Here is a 22,052-nt window from a genome sequence, read left to right on the forward strand (position 1 = left end):
ACATGTAGCATCCAAATCTCTTTCGCTGATATAACCGGTACGGAGTTAGCCGCATGCTGCACACTCTCTCGCTCTCAGTGTGAACCGGTCTGGCGAAAGAACGAGGTGATGCGATCGAGACGATTATCAACGTCCGCCACCGAGCTTCGTCTCGTGCCGTAAACGTGTAAGGTACTTCTTCACTCTAGAACCATCTCTGCCGTAATGCCGATCCCGTATATATAAACGCGCATACTGTCTAATACATTTGTAATAAGAGCCGTTAAACTAAATCCAAGATTTGTCACGAAAACAACCGAAACATAGTTTATTGACTATCAACAGATGGTGACTCGCTTTTGATCTTATTGATATAAATTTGACACAAAGGGCATTATGAAGTCATGTTTACCTTTGTTAAATTGAAATTTGTATTTATTTTCGTATTTAATTTTTGTTTATATTTTTTTCATTTTATTTCTATTTATTTTTACATTTAATTTTGATTTAGATTTATCTTTAATAAATTTGTGTGTTTTTATATTTTTATGTATTTAGTTTCTCTTTTTTGGTATAGATATAATGGAAACATTTAAATTTCTCAGAATTGCTTAGTATCCAAGCACGTCATTAAAATCTATTTTTATTTTTAATTGCGTAAACGAATGAAATATTATTGCAGAGAAGATTTACTACCTACTTCTGATTAGATCCGTAACTTTCCTGTTTTTTAAATTTTATTTTTGTAACGAGTCGGTTTGTTTATATTATTCCATCAATATGTGATCTGTTTGATATCAATCTAGATCTCTTTGTTTGTCTCTCAGAAGTGGGACGTAATTACCGTCAATTCAATGAGATAACAGACTATACCTTGATTAAGTATTTAACCGATTTTCCAATTAACTTTTACGAGAATCACGATATTTTGTGTATTTTGTGTTAAATGTCGATGTTACAATGTTAAAGTGTTCGTAAGATATACTGTCAAACTTTGAGTCATAATTCTTTATATATTGAAATAAAAAAAATGAAACACTATTATTCCAAAATTCACATTTTATCTCTCACTGTATTATTAAACTTTTAAAAAATTAAGAAGTCATTAACAAGCACGTATTACGAATATATTTATAACAATGTTGTTCAATCTTTTATATTAAAACATACAAGCTTTAGAAAACACCGAATTTAATCCTCTATTTTATTTTATTTTCGATTTATTTAGTTTTGAAAGATCGTAGCTACTAAATATTATATGCTTTCACTTTGATAGAAATAATATTTGACATTCCGAATATTTATATAATTCTGGTATTATATTTTAGACTGTCCTATATTTTTCTCATTTACTATGATAAATTGTAGAATTTAAAAAATACCCTTTTTCAATCTTTCTTCTCACGTAATAAAATAGATACATAAGATACATAGATACACAATAAAATAGATACAATTTCTCTATTTTGTTTTTACATGTTTCGATTAAACATTAAGACTTTTGGATAACGTTAAATCAGGTATATCACGTTTATAGGTAACTGATCTTAGAACGGCAACAGGTGGAGATGGTAGATAGTCTGAGCAACAAATTCGTATCGTTCTCGTCAGTGAAAGAGATGGAAGAAACCGGAGAAAAAGTATCAAAAACCGTTCCGACTCTGTTGTCACGCACGAGCGCGGCTTCCTTGTTTTTAACTCGACTAAAGAGTAGACGCTCATCGCCTAAACAAGATGACAATGAGCTCGAAAGTGGTCGAGTTCAATACGAATCGCCGCCACCACTCGATAATTTGATAAGTCCCATAGCTTCAATGGAAGATTACTCAGTCATCAGTGAACGAGCCTCTTCCGAAGTCGACCGCACTTCTCTGCGCATCAATGAAGATTTCATCAAAAATATTCTCGCGGAACACAGGAAACGTACGTGTTACAAATCACAAATCTGGGAAAATCTGGAATCATGTAAAACGGATGAGACAAGTGCGGAGACGAACCTCGCGGACGTCAAGTCCAATGAAGTCAACATCTTATTGCTACAAGCGAGTTTTATGGGTCGTACAAATCTCATACATCGTTTGTGCAAATGCAAAGCCGATGTCAACTATACCGAGCCCGATCATGGTCTTACTCCGTTGCACTTGTGTGCGTTTCGGAACTGTCTGGATGGTGTCAAGTATTTAATAAAACAGGGCGCGAGCGTCGATACCAAATCGAAACACACGGCGTTTCATTACGCCGCCTTTGGAGATGCCTTCGACGTTGCTCAATACTTCGTGCAACGAGGTATCAGTCAGCTATCACCGCACGATACTGAAGAGACGGTATTGCACGTGGCTTCACGAACTAACGCTCTGCGCGTACTTTCCCTACTAGCGCCGAACAACAAGGAACTGGATCGTTTGGATCAAGACGGATACGCCGCTATTCATCATGCAGCCGATGGCGGAGACAAAGCTTGTTTAGACATACTTTTGAAAGCCGGTTGCCAAGTGGATTTACCTACCGGAAAGAACGATACCGCTTTGCACTTGGCTGCGGAAGCCGGTTGCGCGGACAATTTAGCTCTTCTGGTCGAGGCAAACGCTAATCTTCAACTGAAGAACCATCGAGGACACACGGCCTTGCATTTAGCCGCTCGTTCGCATTCTCTGGAGTGCGTGGAGATTTTAGTGAAAGGTCGCGCGGATCCCAACGTGGAGGACGACGAGGGTCGAACGCCTCTGCACCTGGCTCTAGGCAAGTCTTTGATGACCGACGACATTACCGAGCTCTTGCTCAAGTGGCGAGCGGACGTGAACAAGGCCGACAAATACGGCTATACGCCGCTACACATCGCCGCCTCAAACGAGCTATCACGATGCGTCAATCTGCTGATAAAGTACGAAGCAGATCTCAGCGCCAGGACCATCGGCGGGAATAGCGCTCTATCCATCGTTCTGCGCAAGACCCCGACATCCCTGGACGTATTTGAGCATAGGCTGGACAAGTCTCTGACTTTGAGCCGACATGGATTCATCGCAGGCGAGCTCGAGTTGCAGCTGGACTTTCGTCCGTTGTTGCAGCGGCGGAATCGGCAAAACCGCTCGCCCGAGATCGGTTATCTGAACACCTTTGTGAAGGAGGGCTACAAGGAAATCCTGGAGCATCCTTTGTGCCAGTCTTTCCTCCATCTCAAGTGGCACAAGATCCGAAAGTACTATGCCGCCAGATTGCTCTTCTACTTAATATACGTGTTGATCCTTACGAGCTGGGTGATAACCGCCCTTGCTCATAACTGCTACAATGAGTCGAAAGGTTACGTACACAATCCGCCGTTGTGCGCGAACGCGACCGGGATCTATGGGTTTCTTTACAGACACCCCGTGGTACTCGAGATTCAGTGGTACACGTTGATGGTGCTCACCGCGCTCGAGGCTTTTCGCAAGTTTACTGTCATTCCCAGTTACAAATCTGTCAGACAGTTTTTTACGCAGATAGAGAACCTGGTCGAGTGGTGCGTGATACTGAGTGTGTTTGCTACCTCTTTTGTGTATACCGGGAAAACATATACCTGGCAAAGTCACTTGGGCGCCTTCGCCGTGCTCTGCGGTTGGAGCAATCTGATGCTAATGATCGGGCAGTTGCCGATGTTCGGTGCTTACGTCGCTATGTTCACTAGCGTGCAGGCACAAGTGTTCAAGCTGCTTTTGGCCTACGCCTGCCTGTTGGTGGGCTTTACGGCGAGCTTCTGCGTGATATTTCCACATTCCAAGTCGTTCAGCAGTCCACACACGGGTCTCATCAAGGTCCTCGCGATGATGACTGGCGAGTTAGGTTTCGAGGACCTCTTCTTCTCATCCGATAAGGGTGGCCTTTATGAAAGTATTGGAGGAACTTCCTGGATCCTGCTACAAGTCTCGGCCCAACTCTCCTTCGTGTTGTTCCTTCTATTCGTCACGATTGTGCTGATGAATCTGTTGATCGGCATAGCCGTGCATGATATCAAGGGCCTGCAAAAGACGGCAGGTCTCGCAAAACTCGTTCGCCAAACGAAACTGATCCACGACGTGGAGGTTGCGATTTTTTTAGGATTTATGCCGTCGAAACGTTTCATCAGGTGCATGCGATGGACCACGCTGTTCCTGCCGTCACCTTTACGAGCCGTTTTGACTGTTCGTCCGCTAAACCCCAGAGAGAAGAGATTACCGCGCGATGTTCTCTCGGCCGCCTATAAAATAGCCAAGGAAGGAGACGGACAGAACAATTTCGGCACATCGCGCAGAAAAACTTACAGCGCGGCCTATCACGCAAGAACGGCTCTCAGAGCTGACGTGACCACGAGTCGTCGTCGCGGTTTCGACGAGGATACGCTGCAACACGATTGCAACAAATTCAAAGAGGATATCGCGGAACTTAAGGAGATTTGCGAGAAAAATCATAGTCTTCTTCGAGAGCTTATAAAAGCGCACAGTGGTAAAATAAATAAATAAAACTGCCAATAACAAGATAAGTTGGAAGTCCCTTTGAGTTGGAAAGGAATTCACAATCATTCAAAATTTGAAATTCGATTATGGGGCAACGATAAGAGATTCTAAAACTCGGGATTCGTGGAACGATACATCATGAATAATTAAAATATCGCGAATTAATCCTTATTTCTATGCGTTTTATACTTTATTTCTGTGATACAAATGTGGTTGTGTCCAATATCAGTTATATAGTTAAATCCGTCCATTTTCACATATGAATTTTATATAAAAAGCACTAGGGGCTTTGCATAATTTTATGCATATAATAAATGCTGCGTTTGAATAAATTTTGACGCCGTAATTGCATAAGATATTCCCCTTAGGAGAAAGACTTTATTTACTATATGCATATATGTATTTTTTCGAGTAGAAACGTTTAGTATGTATTTAGTATCTAAAGTAACATGGATTTCGTGACACGGATACGAACATACGTATATTGATGAGACCTTAGAGAAAACAGGACAGTCCGTTTATATTTTTTCTAAACATTCTTTCGCATTTGTACAAGTCTTTATAAAATATCTGCTTGTTAGAAAAATTTCCTCGTTTTTGAAGAGTCAACATATATAAAGCTTATGTATAACAAACTCATATATGTTTATGTATATAATTATCTTCAGACTGATACAATTTTTGATTTGCGACGTTACGTCTGATTGCTTTCCATTAGTATATTTTTATTAATCTTCTTTACTCTTAATTCTTTATTATATAAGTTCTATAAAAAAAAATTTTTAAGCATTTTCTTTTGTCTTTTAGACTTACACTATTTTAATCTGAGTAAATGTAACTATACACATTATTGTTGTAAACTTTCTACCAAGATGTATCGTTAATGGAACAAATAAATATTTTTATATCAAGATCAAATTTAATAGGAAAGTTTTAAAGTTGTCTTTCGCTGGTCAAGTTTTACTTTGAAAATTTTCAACGAAGTCAAAGAATACATATATAACATTAACGGGATGCGTAGGCTGACAGTCAAAACCGGTTCCAATCTGCATAAGTTCTCATCCGTTGAAAGTTCAACTGTCAGAATAGGAAGCTCGGTAACGAGATAAAACGAGGACATTGAGTTATAGATCTACCTCTTGGAAGAGAATTTAATGGATTAAAATTAAAGGCTCCGTACTTTGGACTTTGTACTTTATCTCACACACAAATTGGCGATATCTCGCCGTGTTCAGCTGCCAGACAATTTGGTGCCTTTCCAGTCTTCGGATCGATTATCTGAGATATAAATAAAAAATTATGATTAAAAAAATGCGCTACATATCTCATCGCGTCATGGAACCTAAGTTTCCGTTCATAGCTGAAATAGAATCGCCGCGAGTCAAAACCACGGTCAAAACTGTTTCGTGTCTTGAATTCGATTGTTTAAAAGCTACTTTTTCTTTTTTTTTACTAGAGTGAGTACTAGCACGAAATATTCATTTCATGCGCAATGTTTTATTTGTGAATTTTACGTATCAACAATTTATAGGCAGCTAGTAACTTGAGAATATCTCTTGGCAGAGATCTTGCAAATGTACTTAAAATGAATACAAAGTTAAAAATTACGTAAACAGATCATGATATCATATTCGCGATCACGTGGTTGTGAAAGGAGTTTGCCTAGATATACGCAGTTCAGATTCGGGAAGCTATGGAAAAAAGGTATAAAATATTCTGGAATATAAAAATCAAATATTGAAAGAAACAGATAACATGCGAACGGAATTAAACAGAAGGGAATAAAGAATGACGATTGATTTATTTCCATTGATTTATCTAGTTTTATTGCATTTTTGACAAGCGCTAAATAAAAAATGAGCTTATAACTTTAAACCATGTTTACTATAAAAATTAATATTAAAAATGTAATTTTATACTGTTCCTATAGACATTAGTTGTCTGTAATGTAAATAACTCTCTTTGTCTCTCTATGGCCTTTACTTTGAAAAAATTCTATTTTTTAAGCAAATAGAACACTTTAGTTTGCTAAAAACATTTTTTCTCTTTTCTTGTCTCTTTGTTCAACCTTCATCCATTGATTTTCAACAAGGAGAAAACGATTTATCATTCTGATTAAGAACGCAAATATCTGTGTTTAACGGTACTTTTTAACGATAACACATGTGTAAATAACAATGTCCTAGGATAAAACTCGAGTGATCTTTCAGCGGTACTTTCCAGTCTCATCCAGATTAATCTCGAATTTAACAGGAGGGCAGCTCGTGTATGCAAGGGTGCGCGTAAAGTAGTATCTCGAATTCGACCTACATCTCTTTATATTTATGTATTTTATTAATCATGCGTCTTGCCCCTCTGCTCGCAGATTCCTCTTCCCACGCGAACGGCAGAGACGTATGCAGAGTACGTCATGCAGTACGTGTAGCGCGATCGTACGAACCAGTTAAGTCCGCTGTAATGCTCGTTGAATTGTCAAGCGTACCCTGGTCAGTGATAGACATCTTGAGCTGACATAATTTTTACGATTAGAAAATGCGGCCGAAATCCTTGTCGGCTTGCTTTTGCATTCTAGAGTCGAAAACTCGGGGTTTCCTCGGCCAATCTCTAGTCTCTTATAAATACGTGTCTCAAAAAGTGGGAGCGTTAAACGAGAGGACGAAGTGACGATCATACGAAGCCGGTAGCGAGAGGAAGAGAAGAGTGCGGTGACAGTGAAAAATATATCATCGTGCTATTTGCATTACTTTTGAGATTCTTACACAGTGACAGACAGACATTCGATAACACGCATTCGAAATTAGTAGGAATATTAATATTGAACTTCCTAAAGGAGCACGTGAAAAACAGAAGAAATACTAACACGTAAACAGCAATACTACTAACGACGCAAATTAAAAGGCAAGAGACAAAATTGCTAATATATGTGCGATAAACTTGAAACCACACTCAGTAATACAATATTTTGTTAATAAAAAAAATATATATATAATATGTATATTTGACGAGTCAGATATTAACAAATCCGGTGACAAGAATTGCGACGAGAGCAATCTTTAATCATCTCTATTTTTGATTGCGCGTGTCACATATATTAAAGAAGATATCATTAATCATAAGTTGTCCGGAAATGAATGCAAGTCATAATTAAATCCGACTAGTTTGGATATAAGACACTCGGTCATATTCAAGATCGTGGTACAACAATAATAATCTTCTTTTAAAGTGCCCTAAACGAAACGACTCGTAGACGTGACGTGATAGCCTTAGAAAAGAACGAGAGAGAAAAAAAAGACAGGACTGAAGAGACACACAGCGACGCGACTGCAATAATTAGGATGCTTCACTGCGCGAATCATCGCATAACGGTACGAATACTTAGTGCTTAATTACGAAACGGCGTTTACATTGGAAACTTAAACATCGTACAACATAACATAGCTATTAGCTGAATTATTCTGAACAAGATATGTGGAATGGCAAAAAAAAAACGATAAGATTATTCCAATGAAAAATGATTTAAGCGAGATAAAATCTATAATACGAGTCTTTGCGCGTAAAAATGCGGAAAACCTGAGGTAACAGAAAAAATAGCAATAATAAAATTTGAATAAAAAACTCAATTTCTTCTCGAAGAAATAAGAGCGAAATTAAACAGTAAACTTATTCTCAATCGTAAATAAGTTCTAATTTCGAGCGAATATGTGTGAGAATGACCGAGATTCGTTAGGAGAGAGTGCTAAAGGGAAGAATCTCGAGATGAACAGTCTGAAGATACCGACTATTTTGAACGATGATGAACAACATTTTCATTCCACTAGAAGCTTCAATAGTCGTCACAAAAGCGAGCCGCTATCCGTGAGATTAGCTTCCACTTACAGGTCGCTAAGATGTGCATATGCAGCGGAGGATTATCCACAAAAAATCACTATCGATGATGCAACTGTATCGAAGTTCGACAATGATCGGATTGAAATCGACGCCGGGGAACCACCACCGGTCGACGACTCCCTCTTCTTTGACAATCTGGAAAGCTGCAAGAACCACTACTTAAACGGTGCAAAATTGAGATCGGCTATATGGTCCATCGTCGATTCGACGGAGACGAAGTTACTATTGCACATGGAGAAGAGTCGCGTGCTTCCAGATGCGTGCAAAAACGAGAGACTACGGAATGTCGCTTACATCTGGGCATCCTATCGCGGTCTGCTGCATCATCTGCCGGAACTGGAGAATGCCGGAGCGCGTTACGACTACGTTGAACCACGGACCGGCGTAAATGCTATTCTCGCGGCTTCGTTGGGTGACAAGGTCGCCTGCGTGGAGTACTTGATCGCGAAGGGCGTCGACGTGAATTACGAGAGCCTCATCACTCGTTACACGCCGCTTCACTTCGCGGCGCTCGGTAACAGCTGGCACGCCGCAGCCACATTATTAGATCATGGTGCTAAGCTTAATTACGTCTGTCAGGAAGTGGTCGAGCCTATTCTGCATAGTGCCGTTCGCGCGAAGGCGGTGGAGACAGTGAAGCTGCTGCTCGAGCGCGGTGCCAGCATCGTCGAGAAGAATCATTTGGGCCAGACGCCGTTGCACGTGGCCTGTTTCGTGCAATCAATACCATGCGTCGAGCTGCTATCAGCTAGCGCGCCCAATGTGAACGCTGTAGATAGGGAGCATAGAACACCCCTGCACTTCGCCGTAATGAGCACGGACTCGTCCGCCGAGTTGGTACAGTTGTTGTTGAAACGCGGCGCCTTGGTGAACGCGGTCGATCGGACCGGCTTCACCCCCCTTCACATTGCCGCGCTGAATGAGCAATCCCGATGCGTGGATGCGCTTATTTGGGCGGGCGCTGACATCAGTGCGACTACGTGCACTGGACTGTCTGCTCTGAATATTATATTGAAGAAGATTCCCGAGTCCTTGCATGTGTTCCGACAGCGTTTGGACGCCTCCATCAGACTGACCAGGCCGGTATCGCATAATCGCGAATTCGAGATGCGGCTACACTTCGACATTCTCTTTCCCAGCGGTAATCAGTGTGAGACCAGTTTCATAAACACTTTCGTACAGGAGCATCGAAAGGATCTGTTGTCGCATCCGCTGGTCATGGCCTTCCTGCATCTTAAGTGGGAGAAAATTCGCAAGCTCTATTTACTGAGAATACTCTTGTACGCTATGACAGTGATATGCATGACTACTTACGTACTCACTGCGTTAGCGTATAAATGTTACAATCACAACGAAGCTAATAGTTCGAAGATTTGCGGCAATAGACGAGTATCTGGCTTTCTCTTCCGGAGACCGATCATCGAGATCGAATGGTACCTCGCACTGGTTCTGACGTGCATCACCATACCGAGAAAAATATTTGGCTTCATGGTCTACAAATCGGCGATACAGTACTTCTCCAGTATCGACAATGTGTTGGACGGGGTGGTGATCGCGAGCGTATTCGTTACGTCCTTCGTGTACACCGGGCGTACTTACGATTGGCAGAATTACGTCGGTGCGTTTGCCATACTTTGCGCCTGGACCAATCTGATGCTAATGGTGGGCCAGTTACCGGCCTTCGGCACCTACGTCGCCATGTTCACGCACATCCAGTTCGAGTTCGCCAAGCTTCTGCTAGCGTATTCCGGCCTACTCATCGGTTTCACCATCAGCTTCTGCGTGATATTCGCCGGCGAGCCCGCGTTCGGTAATCCTTTCACTGGGCTAATCAAAGTCTTGGCTATGATGGCCGGTGAATTGGACTTCGAAGGACTCATCAATCAAGTGGATAACGAATCGACGGGCAGCTCTTTCGTCATTTATCATCCCCTGTCAGTGTGTTCGCAGATTCTCTTCACGCTATTCATAGTATTCGTCACTGTGATTCTGATGAACTTGCTGGTCGGTATCGCCGTACACGATATACAAGGTCTGAGGAATCATGCGGGGCTCACGAAGTTGGTAAGGCAGACAAAAATGATCCTCTTTACGGAAATGGTGCTGCACAATACTACCATCCCGTACGCCTTCCGGAAGTGGATGTCGGATCACAAGATCGATGTTGAAAATAGAAAACGGGTTCTCGTGGTAAAACCGCTTAATCCTCTCGAGAAGCGATTGCCTAAGGACATAATGAAAGCCGCTTATGAGATAGCACAGAAGAATATTCCTTCGTCTATGAATGACGACATCAATTTCAGCGATCACGCTGTTTGGCTGAAACAACGACAGAAGAACGAGTTCTCCGATGTCGCCCTACAAGTGACGTTCGAAAAACTGATCACTATGATGAAAGTGAATGAAGATGCTATAAAATTGCTGAGAGTACAGCTGCTAGAAATGAATAAGATGCTGGAAAATGTCGCAACAACATTGACGAAAGAAGAACATACCTCGTTGTGATTTGGACAATTGATATCGGTACAATTTGATATTTCAACCGACAATTCGCATTATGTGATTCATATTATATTTTCTTATATTGTAAATAGACGTCTACAAGTAAAAGACAATTGCGTAACTGTAGCTAATTTCTATCGATAAAGGAATATTTTCTGTTCAATTTTACCTTATCAAGAAAGTATCAACTTCTCAAAGATGTCTCGGAATCTAATATTTAAATTGGCTTTTCCAATATTGACTTTCAGCAATTGCTCATCATATTAGTATGTATGTCGCTTCAGAATTCACAAAGTTGCCTCTCATGCTTCTTATATATTTTATCTGTTGCAGATTATATTTCCATTACTTTTTACGAACATGACTGATAAAGTGGATATCGAAGCCACAGTTAATGGTGGGGGGCCTACTGGTCAGTCGGGTGCTATACGTTGGGGCGTTGCATGGGGCTTACGTAGCTTTGTTGACAAAGCAATGGTCGAAAGAATGCGAGTTGGTAAGCAGCAATCGATTTGGCAAAATATCGTTGTGTGAAATATGACATATAATTTACGTTCGCGAACTGTTTATTAATGCGAATTAAACATATGGCAAATAATTAAAAAATTACTGTTGTTATTTTTAAACAGCTGGGCTTCTAACAAAGGACTGGAGAAGGCGCGAGAGAAAGAAGTGGGGTCAAGAAGGTGCCAGAAGAAAGTTCTCTTGGAACAAACGTTAATTTTGCTTATTATCGTGTAATTTTCACATTGCAAATAATAAAATTGTACTCGTATGAAATGGCGCTATAAAAAATCGAATATCTCGTTATATACTTAATAAAATTTGTTTAAAAAAATAAAGCTAGTTATCTGAAATCGAATAAAGAAAGTAGATGCATAGTTTTTTCTGATTAAAGTCTCACCAAGATTTACAGATCAATATCATCAATTTGACAAATAAATGCTAGAGTTTCGAATCTTCTTTAGGATTCCAGCCACTTGTCTTCACATCTCTTCCAGAGGTATTAGACCAAGTAATTTCATACCTTGTGCAAGAACGTTTCTAGTAACGTGAAATAGTAGCAGTCTTTGACTAGCAAGATCAGGCAATTCATCCTTTACTTTCAACAAACTGAAAGCTTTATTAATTGCATTACTAAAAAAGAAAGAGAAACCGTATATACTTCAATTAGATAATTGTAGAAAATGTTTGAGTCTTAGAATGTATATATCTTACCTTAAATTGAAAAGATATGCTGTTAATATACAGGGTTCTATTTCTTCATATGATTTCAGTACTACTTCTTCGAACTTAGCAATTAATACGACTAAATCATCAACGATATCTTCTTGTAATAGACTTGGTTCACATTCCAAAGTTAGAACAGCGCCGCAATTGCGCTCCAAGCTGACGAGTCGACAATGTGTATATTGCAACTTCACGCCAGTGTCCCCTTTCAACTGATCTTACAATAGAAAAGATTAGGAGAAACTAATTAATACATTACATAAGATACGATAATTCTTTTACGGTAATATGTAGATTGCTTACATCAAATGCTGTATTCCAATCGAATGTATAGTCTCGTTGTCGTTTTCTCTTTAAGTCATTAACTATCATTGCAGAAATGCCTAATATGTCCGAGCTTTTATCAGATGAATCTAGACGAACTTTAGTGGCTAAAAAAGTTTCTCTGTTACAACTAATCCTATATAAAATTAAACGTTACATAATTAAAATAATGTTAAAATTAGCATACTATGCGAATCGATTTGTTTCTGCTTCATGATATCTCTGGTAATGTCCAAGATATCTTCTAAAAACACCATATTACCCTTTCTTGTACGCATACCGTGCAATCGGCCAAATTTTACATGTTTCAGTCTTTCAGCCCACGGCATTTGCAATCGTTTTAATATTTCTAACAAATTTGAGAAATGACTGGCTTGTGTATTATCCACCACATAGTACATACAGTCAAAGTTATTCTTTTCAAATCTATCAATAGCTGCAGCAATATCTCTAGCTATGTACAAAGTGGAACCATCGCTCTTGATTATAGGTACGCTCTTCTCATTGTCCAAATTCACAACTTTTCTATTCTGTTCATCCTTTATCAATAACTGCATTTTCTCCATCAACGTAATAATTTTCTCTATATTTTTAGCATTGTACATAGATTCCCAATGATATTCGTCGAATGTAATACCAATTCTACCATAAACCTTTGTTAATTCCTCAACAGTGTACTGTTTAAACGCCTTCCACTGTTCATATGTGACTCCCGTGCCATTTTCCAAATCATTAAATATTTTTCTCGCACGATCCAATATCGAGGAATCGGTTTCAGCCAATTTGTTGGCAGTAATATATGCTGTATGTAAGGCTTTTATAGGATTTCTTCTCATTTCATCTTCATTAATATCTGCCATATCGATTCCCAATTGAATTAAACCATATTGCGTACCCCAGTCACCCAAGTAGTTTATTCGTTTTACATTATTTTTTACAAAGCTGTTGATATTAGCAACGTAATTTCCTATTATTGTAGATCTTAAGTGTCCTACGTGAAAAGGTTTTGCAATATTGGGCGAACTAAACTCCACTATTATATTTCTTTTATTATTTATGAAAGTGGGAGGCGATACTGTTGAACAGTTATATTCCAAAACTTCCTTAACGCATCTATCTCTGGAAACATTGAAAGAGATTGCATCATTCTGTATACTGATGTCAAAAATACCATTTCGATCATTATTTCTAATATTCTGTACTTCATTCTGTATATTGTATTGTCTAGTTTTTAATGGAAGTTGGAAAGTGTAGATTCCTTCTGTTTTATGTGATTTCAAATGCAAATAAGATCCAACGCTGGACACGTTTACATTGTTGTTTCGTAAACACTCTGTAACCTGAAAACAAGAATAAAAATAAGATGAGTAATGATAGAAAAATAAATCTCAAATAATTCTCATCATAAACGTTTTATTATAAAAAAAATACCGTTTTTAAAATTGCAATTTTCATACTGTTACTCATAATGTTTTGATTATTTAATATTTTAAATAAAGTCAAAGCATTTGTTTATTGTACGGAACTATTATATATTATATATAATTTCGATTTCATATGAAAATTGAGATTAGTGACAGGTTACGAACGATTTTATAGCAATATAACACAAACTGACAACAATATAAGATTGTAATGTTATCAATTTAACATTTCGTACAAGCAATAAATAATGAAAAGAAAAATTTTCTGATTAAAATCATAGGTTAGAATTAATAATTGCTCGCCGTTGAATATAAAAAGAACTCTAAAATAATATTACTGACAGATGTCGCCAATATGGCTAGAAATATAACTAGAATCTTGAAAGGTTGGCAGTCCTTATTAACAATTTAAAGCCCAGTGTATACAAATTGACATAGAAACACGCACCTCCCGTAAGTTAGCCGGTCAACTTCGACTTTATTAATTTTTTTTTTTTTTAATCGTTTGTTGGTCGTTTGTTGGTGATTGTTGGCCTAATTAGAACGTTTGTTGGTTCTTAATTTTTGTTTAAATTAAAAAAGAAAAATTAGCCTTAAGTTAGCCGGAAAAATTTTATTTTTAATTAAAAAAAAGCCTAATCGATGCGTAATCGTTTGCTGATGATTGTTGGTCTAATTTTAGCGTTTGTTGGTTTATTATTAGTCTTAAAAACGAAAAAAACCGAAAAATTATCTCACATTAAAGTAATCGAAGATTGGTTTATTTGCCTACGACTTAAGGTTTATTTCTATCAATTTAAGGCTAACATCTATAAAACTGGCTATGAATACGGGCCTTAACATCGGCAGAAAATCATTCGTATGTATTTAGCCGGAAATAAACGTCTTTTTAAAGAATCTCTATATGAAATCGTTTGTATTTCGTATGAAGACTTTTGAAGTGCAATTGAAAAGGTTTGTGAGTCATTCGTTTAATTGTAATTAATTATTTATTTTTACACCATGCATTTAGCCGAAATAGATAAATTAATAAAAGTTTTTATATGGAATCGTTTGTATTATGTATGAAGAGTTATGAAGTGTGATTAAAAAGGTTTGTGAGTCACCCAGATAATTTTAATTAAATATTTATAAACTCGGTAATTATATATAGCCGAAATATAGATTTTTAGTTATTCATGTTAAAAGAAGAAGGCGCTAGTGTTCCCGAAGGTCCGTCTGCAGTCAGAATTAATATAAACGTTTTAAAAATTATTTTATACTGAAATAAATAAATATACAGGCTATAAGCCTGTATAGCTATAAGCGATAGTTGCTAATTGCGTTCCATCTTGAATTTTTTTTACAGTCGTTTATTAGGATTGCCCTGCTTTTAAATTGAACGCTTTTAAATGTATTATTATTAAACTACTGATATCGATATATTATTAGTAATTTAATATTAAAGCTTGACAGAGTGACGTAAACTAATTCGCTCATAGTATTAACAAGTATTATGCGTTCAAATTCTCGAAAGCTATAGCTTCTTTACTATGCTCTGCTCTCTTTATGTCGATCGATTCGGATAAAAATCTCCGAAGTCTTTCTTTCTCTCGCGATATTCCTGATACATAATCCTAGAGTAAAACTGTACAAAAGCTCTACGAAAGTGGCGATATTTTTCAAGGATCTGGTTCGAGTCTCGGCTCTTGGGGAAGGTGCGCATGTAGAAAGAGTACGTCAAGACAGTTTATCCTGCTAAATGGTTATCAATTCTCTATAAGTTCTGTATTGTTTACACATAAATTATAGAATATCTAAACGTTTCTTTTTTTTCGATGTCCTGCGAAATTGTACAATAGAGTTACAAATAAAAATAAAGCCACACTTTACGTATATTCAGTCTTTGCTAATGTTACATAATAACGTGCGAAAGAACTAACAGACTATTTAAGAGGCTATTTAAGAATTTTAATCAAGATACTGGAAGCATAAAACTGTTCAGCTAGCTTTACACAAGATATTGGTCTTCTTCTTTATGAAATCGTCAAATTATGATTATGATACATTTCTACATTATCACCAGCATCGAATCTAATCTTATTTATCGTGATACTCTTGAGAAACTGTTAATCCATTGTCTTAATAAACTCGATCGCGGCGCAGAACTGCGTCCACCAATATTGTTCCTCTCCCTCCAATCGATTCCCGTAAAAGCTGTCTACATATTGAACAGTCGATACAACGACGGCGGATTAGTCTGAAATTAAGCACACGTTAACAATCACTCTTCTTGCTAAAATCACATATTCTCTTTTCAATCGCATACCTTGATTATGACATAGACCAGCACGGGAGTCAGATCGTCGGCAGCAGGTATGCCTCTTTCCGACGCCATGGAGAGGAGATTCATGATGGTAGTCGCGCAACGAAATACACACTGCAACTTATCCCTAGGAGTCTTATACGCCGATATCACAGCCAATTCAGCCTGCGCCCATGACCAGGAACATTCGTAATGATAAACATTTGGAATGCGTAGGTCCTTGTGATTTGGAGTTACGACTTTCGCCAACTTTTTTATGTGATCCTGAAGAAGCTGGTCCCTATATACATCTCCATCTTCATTTAGATAGAGCGCATTGTGGTATACCCGTGCCATGACGGTTCTTTCCACCACAACTCTCGCCAAATCTAACTGGTTGGCGCTCGCCGCTGAAAGTAAGAAGTAAGTTCAGACGTCTCTGAGCACTCCGCTAAGATCAATTGCGAGATAAATAATTATATTCATGTACATTGCCAGATCGGATCGTTGTCCATTTCCGCGTGGACCTTTCCTAGAAAATTATCCACGAGATCCTGTTTCTCGTCAGCTAGCGCAAGCTTTTTAAACTCTTCGCAGAAACGCAGGAGGAAAGCCTCCTTTTTTTCCAAAAATACCCTCACACAAACGGATACAAGATGATTATTGATAGCATCCTGATCGCACTTAACTCGCACGCATAATCTGGAAAATATTATTATTAAACGATTAACATCTTACATTTAAACATATTTTACATTTACTTATACATTACATACAAAGATGATATTTATATATAAACAGTACCTATCTAAGTGAGCTAATGTCGACAGCAATCCTTGACGACATCTGATTAAATATGCGATATAAGGAGATCGTTTTTGATAATCCTCTCGAAGTGATTTGAAGAGCTTTCTACATCCATTGTCATTAAATAGACGCACGCAACGTAAAGTTTCATGAAGATGAGCTATTAATGCCCTATCCTGCAGGTTTATAGCTTCTGCCAATTGTAGTTGTAAAAACGCAACCAGTTCGTTTTCTTTCTGCGACCAACAATGTCTCTGTAATAAAATTTTATATGCCAATATTTGAACATTAAGTAATTAAGTAATCCATAAAAAAATCACACTTTGTTTTGTACGCCATGATTAAAAAATAATACAATAAATACCTCTGAAGTATTCCATGGAATGTGTTGAAGGTCAGCAGTGCTAAGTACTAAGTACTATACGTAATTTTCTTTTAGCATCCGCAAAAGCATAAGAGAGTTCTACATTATTCGGATCGATTGAAAGTCTTTCGTCTTCCACCTCTTTTGTACGGGACTGATTGCTTTCGACCGAGGCTGTATCGCTAGCTGCGCTTGGCTTTCTTCTGTATTTCGCTAATATATCATCGGTAGTATCTGAAATTAATCAAAAGAACAATTTATTACTGTCTAAAACTTGCAGGAAAACTTTTCCTTTTTTTTAGCATTACTTTCCGATTTATCTTCGATTCGATTCTACAGAACTATTAAAACAGAAACCGTTTATATTGTAACAAAATAATATACGATAATTGTTAATAGTTATTTATTAATATCTTACCGCCCGCGACATTACCGGATGATGTTACATCTTCCAACATAATCTTGCGTAATCTGTGCCTGCACACATCGACGCCGTCGCCACCAGCTTCTCGATCGAAACATCTGTCGTCCGTCACGCGGATTGCTTTACCTCTACGATTTCTCAATGACAATTTTAATTTACCAGGAGCATTCTCTGGACTTAGCTTGGCTTCAGTTTTGCCGTTTGCTATGACAGAACCCGTCTGCTGATGTTCCCCATCAAGCCTCACATTCTCTTCCTCCGCCTGAGTCTCCATTCGCGCGAAGAACACGTTGATCATCTGCGTGAGAGTCGCATGGGCTGTTGTTTGATTCATCAGGTTGCGCGATGCCAAGTAAACGTTGTAAACAGTACGAATTGTTAACAATACCGTACCCTCGTGTATCTCCACATGCTGGCTTGTCATTACAGTCAGCAAAGCTTTAATAATCTGCAGCTGCACACCCTCATCGGTCTGTAGACCGGTGAAGCAACCGCAAATTGTCTCGACAATGCGCACAATCAGCAGCTTGTTAGGCTCCGTTGAATCAGGCACATTGCCAGTGAGATGGCCATATGCGATTAACTTCTGCAGGCAGTCCAGTGCTGTGTCATCACAATCCGCGGTGACTTGCTCTGACATGCTAACTCAAATGGCAAGAAGTACTTCTCAGCGGTAATGACATTTGAGTCGCTCTTGGGCTATGGCAGGGCGTTTGAGATAACCTCTTCACCCTGCACAACTGGTACATCTTTGATCTCGTTACGGAGGTCCTCTGCAAGATGGAAATATATGAGTGACAAACTTAATTAGCAACTATCGCTTATAGCTACAGGCTTATTATAGCCTGTATATTTATTTATTTCAGTATAAAATAATTTTTAAAACGTTTATATTAATTCTGACTGCAGACGGACCTTCGGGAACACTAGCGCCTTCTTCTTTTAACATGAATAACTAAAAATCTATATTTCGGCTATATATAATTACCGAGTTTATAAATATTTAATTAAAATTATCTGGGTGACTCACAAACCTTTTTAATCACACTTCATAACTCTTCATACAAAATACAAACGATTCCATATAAAAACTTTTATTAATTTATCTATTTCGGCTAAATGCATGGTGTAAAAATAAATAATTAATTACAATTAAACGAATGACTCACAAACCTTTTCAATTGCACTTCAAAAGTCTTCATACGAAATACAAACGATTTCATATAGAGATTCTTTAAAAAGACGTTCATTTCCGGCTAAATACATACGAATGATTTTCTGCCGATGTTAAGGCCCGTATTCATAGCCAGTTTTACAGATGTTAGCCTTAAATTGATAGAAATAAACCTTAAGTCGTAGGCAAATAAACCAATCTTCGATTACTTTAATGTGAGATAATTTTTCGTTTTTTTTCGTTTTTAAGACTAATAATAAACCAACAAACGCTAAAATTAGACCAACAATCATCAGCAAACAATTACGCATCGATTAGGCTTTTTTTAAATTAAAAATAAAATTTTTCCGGCTAACTTAAGGCTAATTTTTCTTTTTTAATTTAAAAAACAATTAAGAACCAACAAACGTTGTAATTAGGCCAACAATCACCAACAAACGACCAACAAACGATTAAAAAAAAAAAAAATTAATAAAGTCGATGTTGACCGGCTAAGTTACGGGAGGTGAAACACGCATATAGAATAAAAGAAATTTGATACCAATAAAATTAATCAAAATATATTTATTTAAAAAATAATTATTATTGATTCATACATATTAGATTATTCTTCAAAACAAAAATATCAATTTATTAATTAATAAAACAATTGTTTGCTGATAAACTATCATTATTAATTAACAAACGTGCAAGAATACGATAAAGTATATATAATAAAATTATAAATATTATTTAAAAGATACGTATTGATTACTTAATAATAAAGCTTCAATTTTTGAAATTATATTAACAATTATATTTTCTAGTATACTACAATACAATCCTTGCAGCGAATAAATTTATTAGGCGAGGATACAGTTCCTAGCAATAATTATCTTAAATTAAAGAATCACTATTTACTTGTATCACTTGGAGTATCACTTATTCTTATATATTGTAACTTTAAAAGATAAGAAAATTAATTTATTAACGTAATGTCGATTACATTTCCATGTATATACTGTTATCAGGCATGTTTCAACATAAGCAATAACACATATTAATTAAAGCTATTGTTTGTTCATAGTTAAAATAAATACAGGCTTATGTATATGATGATAATGAATAATATATTCATAATATATATTAATCGTCTTAATGTATATAATAAGAATGAGTGTTTATATATTATTATTATTTCCACACACGCTGTAGAAACGTTATAGCTACAAGTCTCAAATCTATATTATGTCAATAATTCGTACAAAGATGTATTAAGGTACTGATCCAAGGAATGAATTACTCTAATATACTGTATGTAAAAAAATAAATATAAAAAAAGAAATACCACATTTGTGCAGACACATAACACACTCGTTTTGTATATAATCTCAAACTTCGTGATCGATTAAATACGCGTCCTTTCTGAAGGAGTAACGCGGCGGATTGTGGCAAGGTAGCAGCCAAAGTATCGGATGACTCTTTCCACATACTTGAGACAAAAGTGTAAATGTTCGTGGGGTATTCTTATTGTGATAACGTTGTTGGATACCTTGCACGCGCTCCACAGCAGTTTCATCGCCTAGAATCGCTTGGAACTGATCAACTAGAATCGCTATGACGAACATACCAAATAATGCCGACTCCAAAACTAATATCACACAATGTAAACTGCAAAACAATCTCAATATTAGTGTTCCAGTCGTCATAAATTTCCCATAAGAATGCAAATACATACATGCGATTTTGTTTGACTGCAATATCGTTATTGCACTGTGGGCAGTCATAGAGCCAAGACGTAATGACTAAAATAATAGCATAGATAGCTAATGCACCAACGTATACCAGAAATTGTATGAAGTACTTTTGATTCCTCTCGCCGACGCAGTTATTGATCCTTAAACATTATTCAGTTGCGAGTCTTTAATAAATCCAAAATCATTTTGTATGAGATTAATTTTAAAAACTAGTTATGTTAATTTTTACAGTCGCTATTGTCTTTCACAAACTCATCGCAACTCATAGTTACCATGGACAATGATGATCCATTCTTCTGATACAACGTTTACAAATTCGGCAATGATGAGCTCTAGGTGGTCTATACGTTTCGCACCTAGTGCACACCGTCCAATCATCTTTCTCGTCACTCTCGTGGTCGTCGCTTCCCCCAGAGACATGAATATCAGAAAAATCCATTCTACTTTGCGGTAAGGGTACTATGCCCGGATCGCTGCAGACGGCTTTCAAATGTGCCATCATTAGAAGAAGTACAACAGTGTTAAACGCTATTATATGGAAGGGACACCATAGGCTGCGAACAAAAAAGTAACGTTGCTAAAATTATTTCTCACCCAAGATTATAGTAAATAGTAAATTAAGAAGGCTATAAAGAAAGAGAGTGAGATGCGTGAGTAAGTGTGCGAGTAAGCGACGTAAAGTGTGAAAAATTCGACGAGATCTGAGGAGTGTTTGTAATGATTTTTGCCATAAACAAATATTCCAACGTTATGCCAACCTGTCTTGCATAGTGTGCAACACGATCCATCGTACCACAACGTAGTCAGCGTAAAATACCGACATATAGGTGACGATAATGCATACGATGCCACAGGGATCTCTGACGAACATTTTTCGCTTTCGCTAACGGCACGCAGCGATTAGTATCGCAGGTCCTCATCACTGTGCGCACAAATGTCATGTCATCTGTATACGGGACGGCCGCATTATTAAATCGTTCGGGGTTGATTCGGCCAGCAGGTATCCGTTTATTCCGTCTTCTGTCTTCCGTCGCAGTGTCGATCGACGGGTTAACGAATAATCCGTACAAAATCGTCGCGTCGACTCCGCCTGACCATCTGACGGAAAGCGAGATGTGGAAGTGTGGATGGTGTGGAAGCTTGGCTCCGGTCCGGCTGTTTAGAAAGAAACAAAATTGAGAAGTGGAAGGTGGAAGCCAATCTGTCAAACGGAACCCCGCTGACAGCGGTGGTGACAGGAGCTGCGACACTCGGGCCAGTCGAGCCTCGGGTGAAAGCAGGTGAAAGCAGCCGATTCTAGGGGGTGCACAGTACTGCACAGTGTACATCGCACGGTTGACTTTAGGCTAAAAAGTCCCGACTTTAGGCGAAAGTTTTCCTAGTCAATAGCCAATCGTGTGGCGTTGCATGTGTGTGCGCGCGTTCTCATTGGAAAGCACCGGGTATCCGC

General features: G+C 37.9%; 5 protein-coding genes across 14 annotated transcripts; 2 read left to right on the forward strand and 3 right to left on the reverse strand.

Annotated features, from left to right (window-relative positions):
• Positions 1-29: 29 nt before the first annotated feature.
• Positions 30-5,363, forward strand: LOC139779485 (uncharacterized). 2 transcript variants are annotated; one of them, XM_071717867.1, is made up of 2 exons: positions 30-171; positions 1,517-5,363. In XM_071717867.1, exon 2 carries the CDS (start codon positions 1,548-1,550, stop codon positions 4,449-4,451), a length of 2,904 nt encoding a protein of 967 aa, XP_071573968.1. In that variant the 5' UTR covers positions 30-171; positions 1,517-1,547; the 3' UTR covers positions 4,452-5,363. The 2 variants fall into 2 exon arrangements, with proteins under 2 accessions (XP_071573968.1, XP_071573960.1); XM_071717859.1 differs by having other exon boundaries at positions 30-166.
• Positions 5,364-6,244: 881 nt separating this feature from the next.
• Argrs-m (arginyl-tRNA synthetase, mitochondrial) lies at positions 6,245-14,127 on the reverse strand. Of its 4 annotated transcripts, XR_011719935.1 has the most exons (8): positions 13,821-14,127; positions 12,577-13,729; positions 12,369-12,496; positions 12,054-12,277; positions 11,740-11,972; positions 10,829-11,159; positions 9,648-10,557; positions 6,245-9,566 (listed from the first exon to the last, which is right to left on the reverse strand). XR_011719935.1 is itself a non-coding variant. In XM_071717979.1 (5 exons), the coding sequence occupies exons 1-5, from the start codon at positions 13,854-13,856 to the stop codon at positions 11,822-11,824; spliced, it is 1,692 nt and encodes a 563-aa protein (XP_071574080.1). In that variant the 5' UTR covers positions 13,857-14,127; the 3' UTR covers positions 11,536-11,821. The 4 variants fall into 4 exon arrangements, 2 of the variants coding, with proteins under 2 accessions (XP_071574080.1, XP_071574091.1); XR_011719941.1 differs by lacking the exon at positions 10,829-11,159; XM_071717979.1 differs by lacking the exons at positions 6,245-9,566; positions 9,648-10,557; positions 10,829-11,159 and having other exon boundaries at positions 11,536-11,972.
• Positions 8,145-11,285, forward strand: LOC139779523 (transient receptor potential cation channel subfamily A member 1 homolog). The gene is made up of 2 exons (XM_071717919.1): positions 8,145-10,856; positions 11,169-11,285. The coding sequence occupies exon 1, from the start codon at positions 8,145-8,147 to the stop codon at positions 10,836-10,838; it is 2,694 nt and encodes an 897-aa protein (XP_071574020.1). The 3' UTR covers positions 10,839-10,856; positions 11,169-11,285.
• A 1,414-nt stretch (positions 14,128-15,541) lies between the features above and the next one.
• LOC139779656 (palmitoyltransferase ZDHHC3-like) lies at positions 15,542-21,917 on the reverse strand. Of its 6 annotated transcripts, XM_071718124.1 has the most exons (11): positions 21,361-21,917; positions 20,875-21,156; positions 20,584-20,742; positions 18,866-20,516; positions 18,086-18,465; positions 17,687-17,990; positions 17,269-17,502; positions 16,902-17,158; positions 16,588-16,799; positions 16,122-16,507; positions 15,542-16,052 (listed from the first exon to the last, which is right to left on the reverse strand). In XM_071718124.1, the coding sequence occupies exons 1-4, from the start codon at positions 21,471-21,473 to the stop codon at positions 20,237-20,239; spliced, it is 834 nt and encodes a 277-aa protein (XP_071574225.1). In that variant the 5' UTR covers positions 21,474-21,917; the 3' UTR covers positions 15,542-16,052; positions 16,122-16,507; positions 16,588-16,799; positions 16,902-17,158; positions 17,269-17,502; positions 17,687-17,990; positions 18,086-18,465; positions 18,866-20,236. The 6 variants fall into 6 exon arrangements, with proteins under 6 accessions (XP_071574225.1, XP_071574220.1, XP_071574193.1 ...); XM_071718119.1 differs by having other exon boundaries at positions 17,687-18,465; XM_071718092.1 differs by lacking the exons at positions 20,584-20,742; positions 20,875-21,156; positions 21,361-21,917 and having other exon boundaries at positions 17,687-18,465; positions 18,866-19,350.
• Positions 16,014-17,243, reverse strand: LOC139776933 (GTPase-activating protein and VPS9 domain-containing protein 1-like). The gene is made up of 5 exons (XM_071713988.1): positions 17,239-17,243; positions 16,902-16,943; positions 16,588-16,799; positions 16,122-16,507; positions 16,014-16,052 (listed from the first exon to the last, which is right to left on the reverse strand). The coding sequence occupies exons 1-5, from the start codon at positions 17,241-17,243 to the stop codon at positions 16,014-16,016; spliced, it is 684 nt and encodes a 227-aa protein (XP_071570089.1).
• Positions 21,918-22,052: the final 135 nt, after the last annotated feature.

Source organism: Temnothorax nylanderi, unplaced genomic scaffold, assembly GCF_030848795.1.
Source record: "Temnothorax nylanderi isolate EJ_2023f unplaced genomic scaffold, tnyl_v1.0 TNYL_tig0006_pilon, whole genome shotgun sequence".
Lineage (NCBI taxonomy): Eukaryota > Metazoa > Arthropoda > Insecta > Hymenoptera > Formicidae > Temnothorax > Temnothorax nylanderi.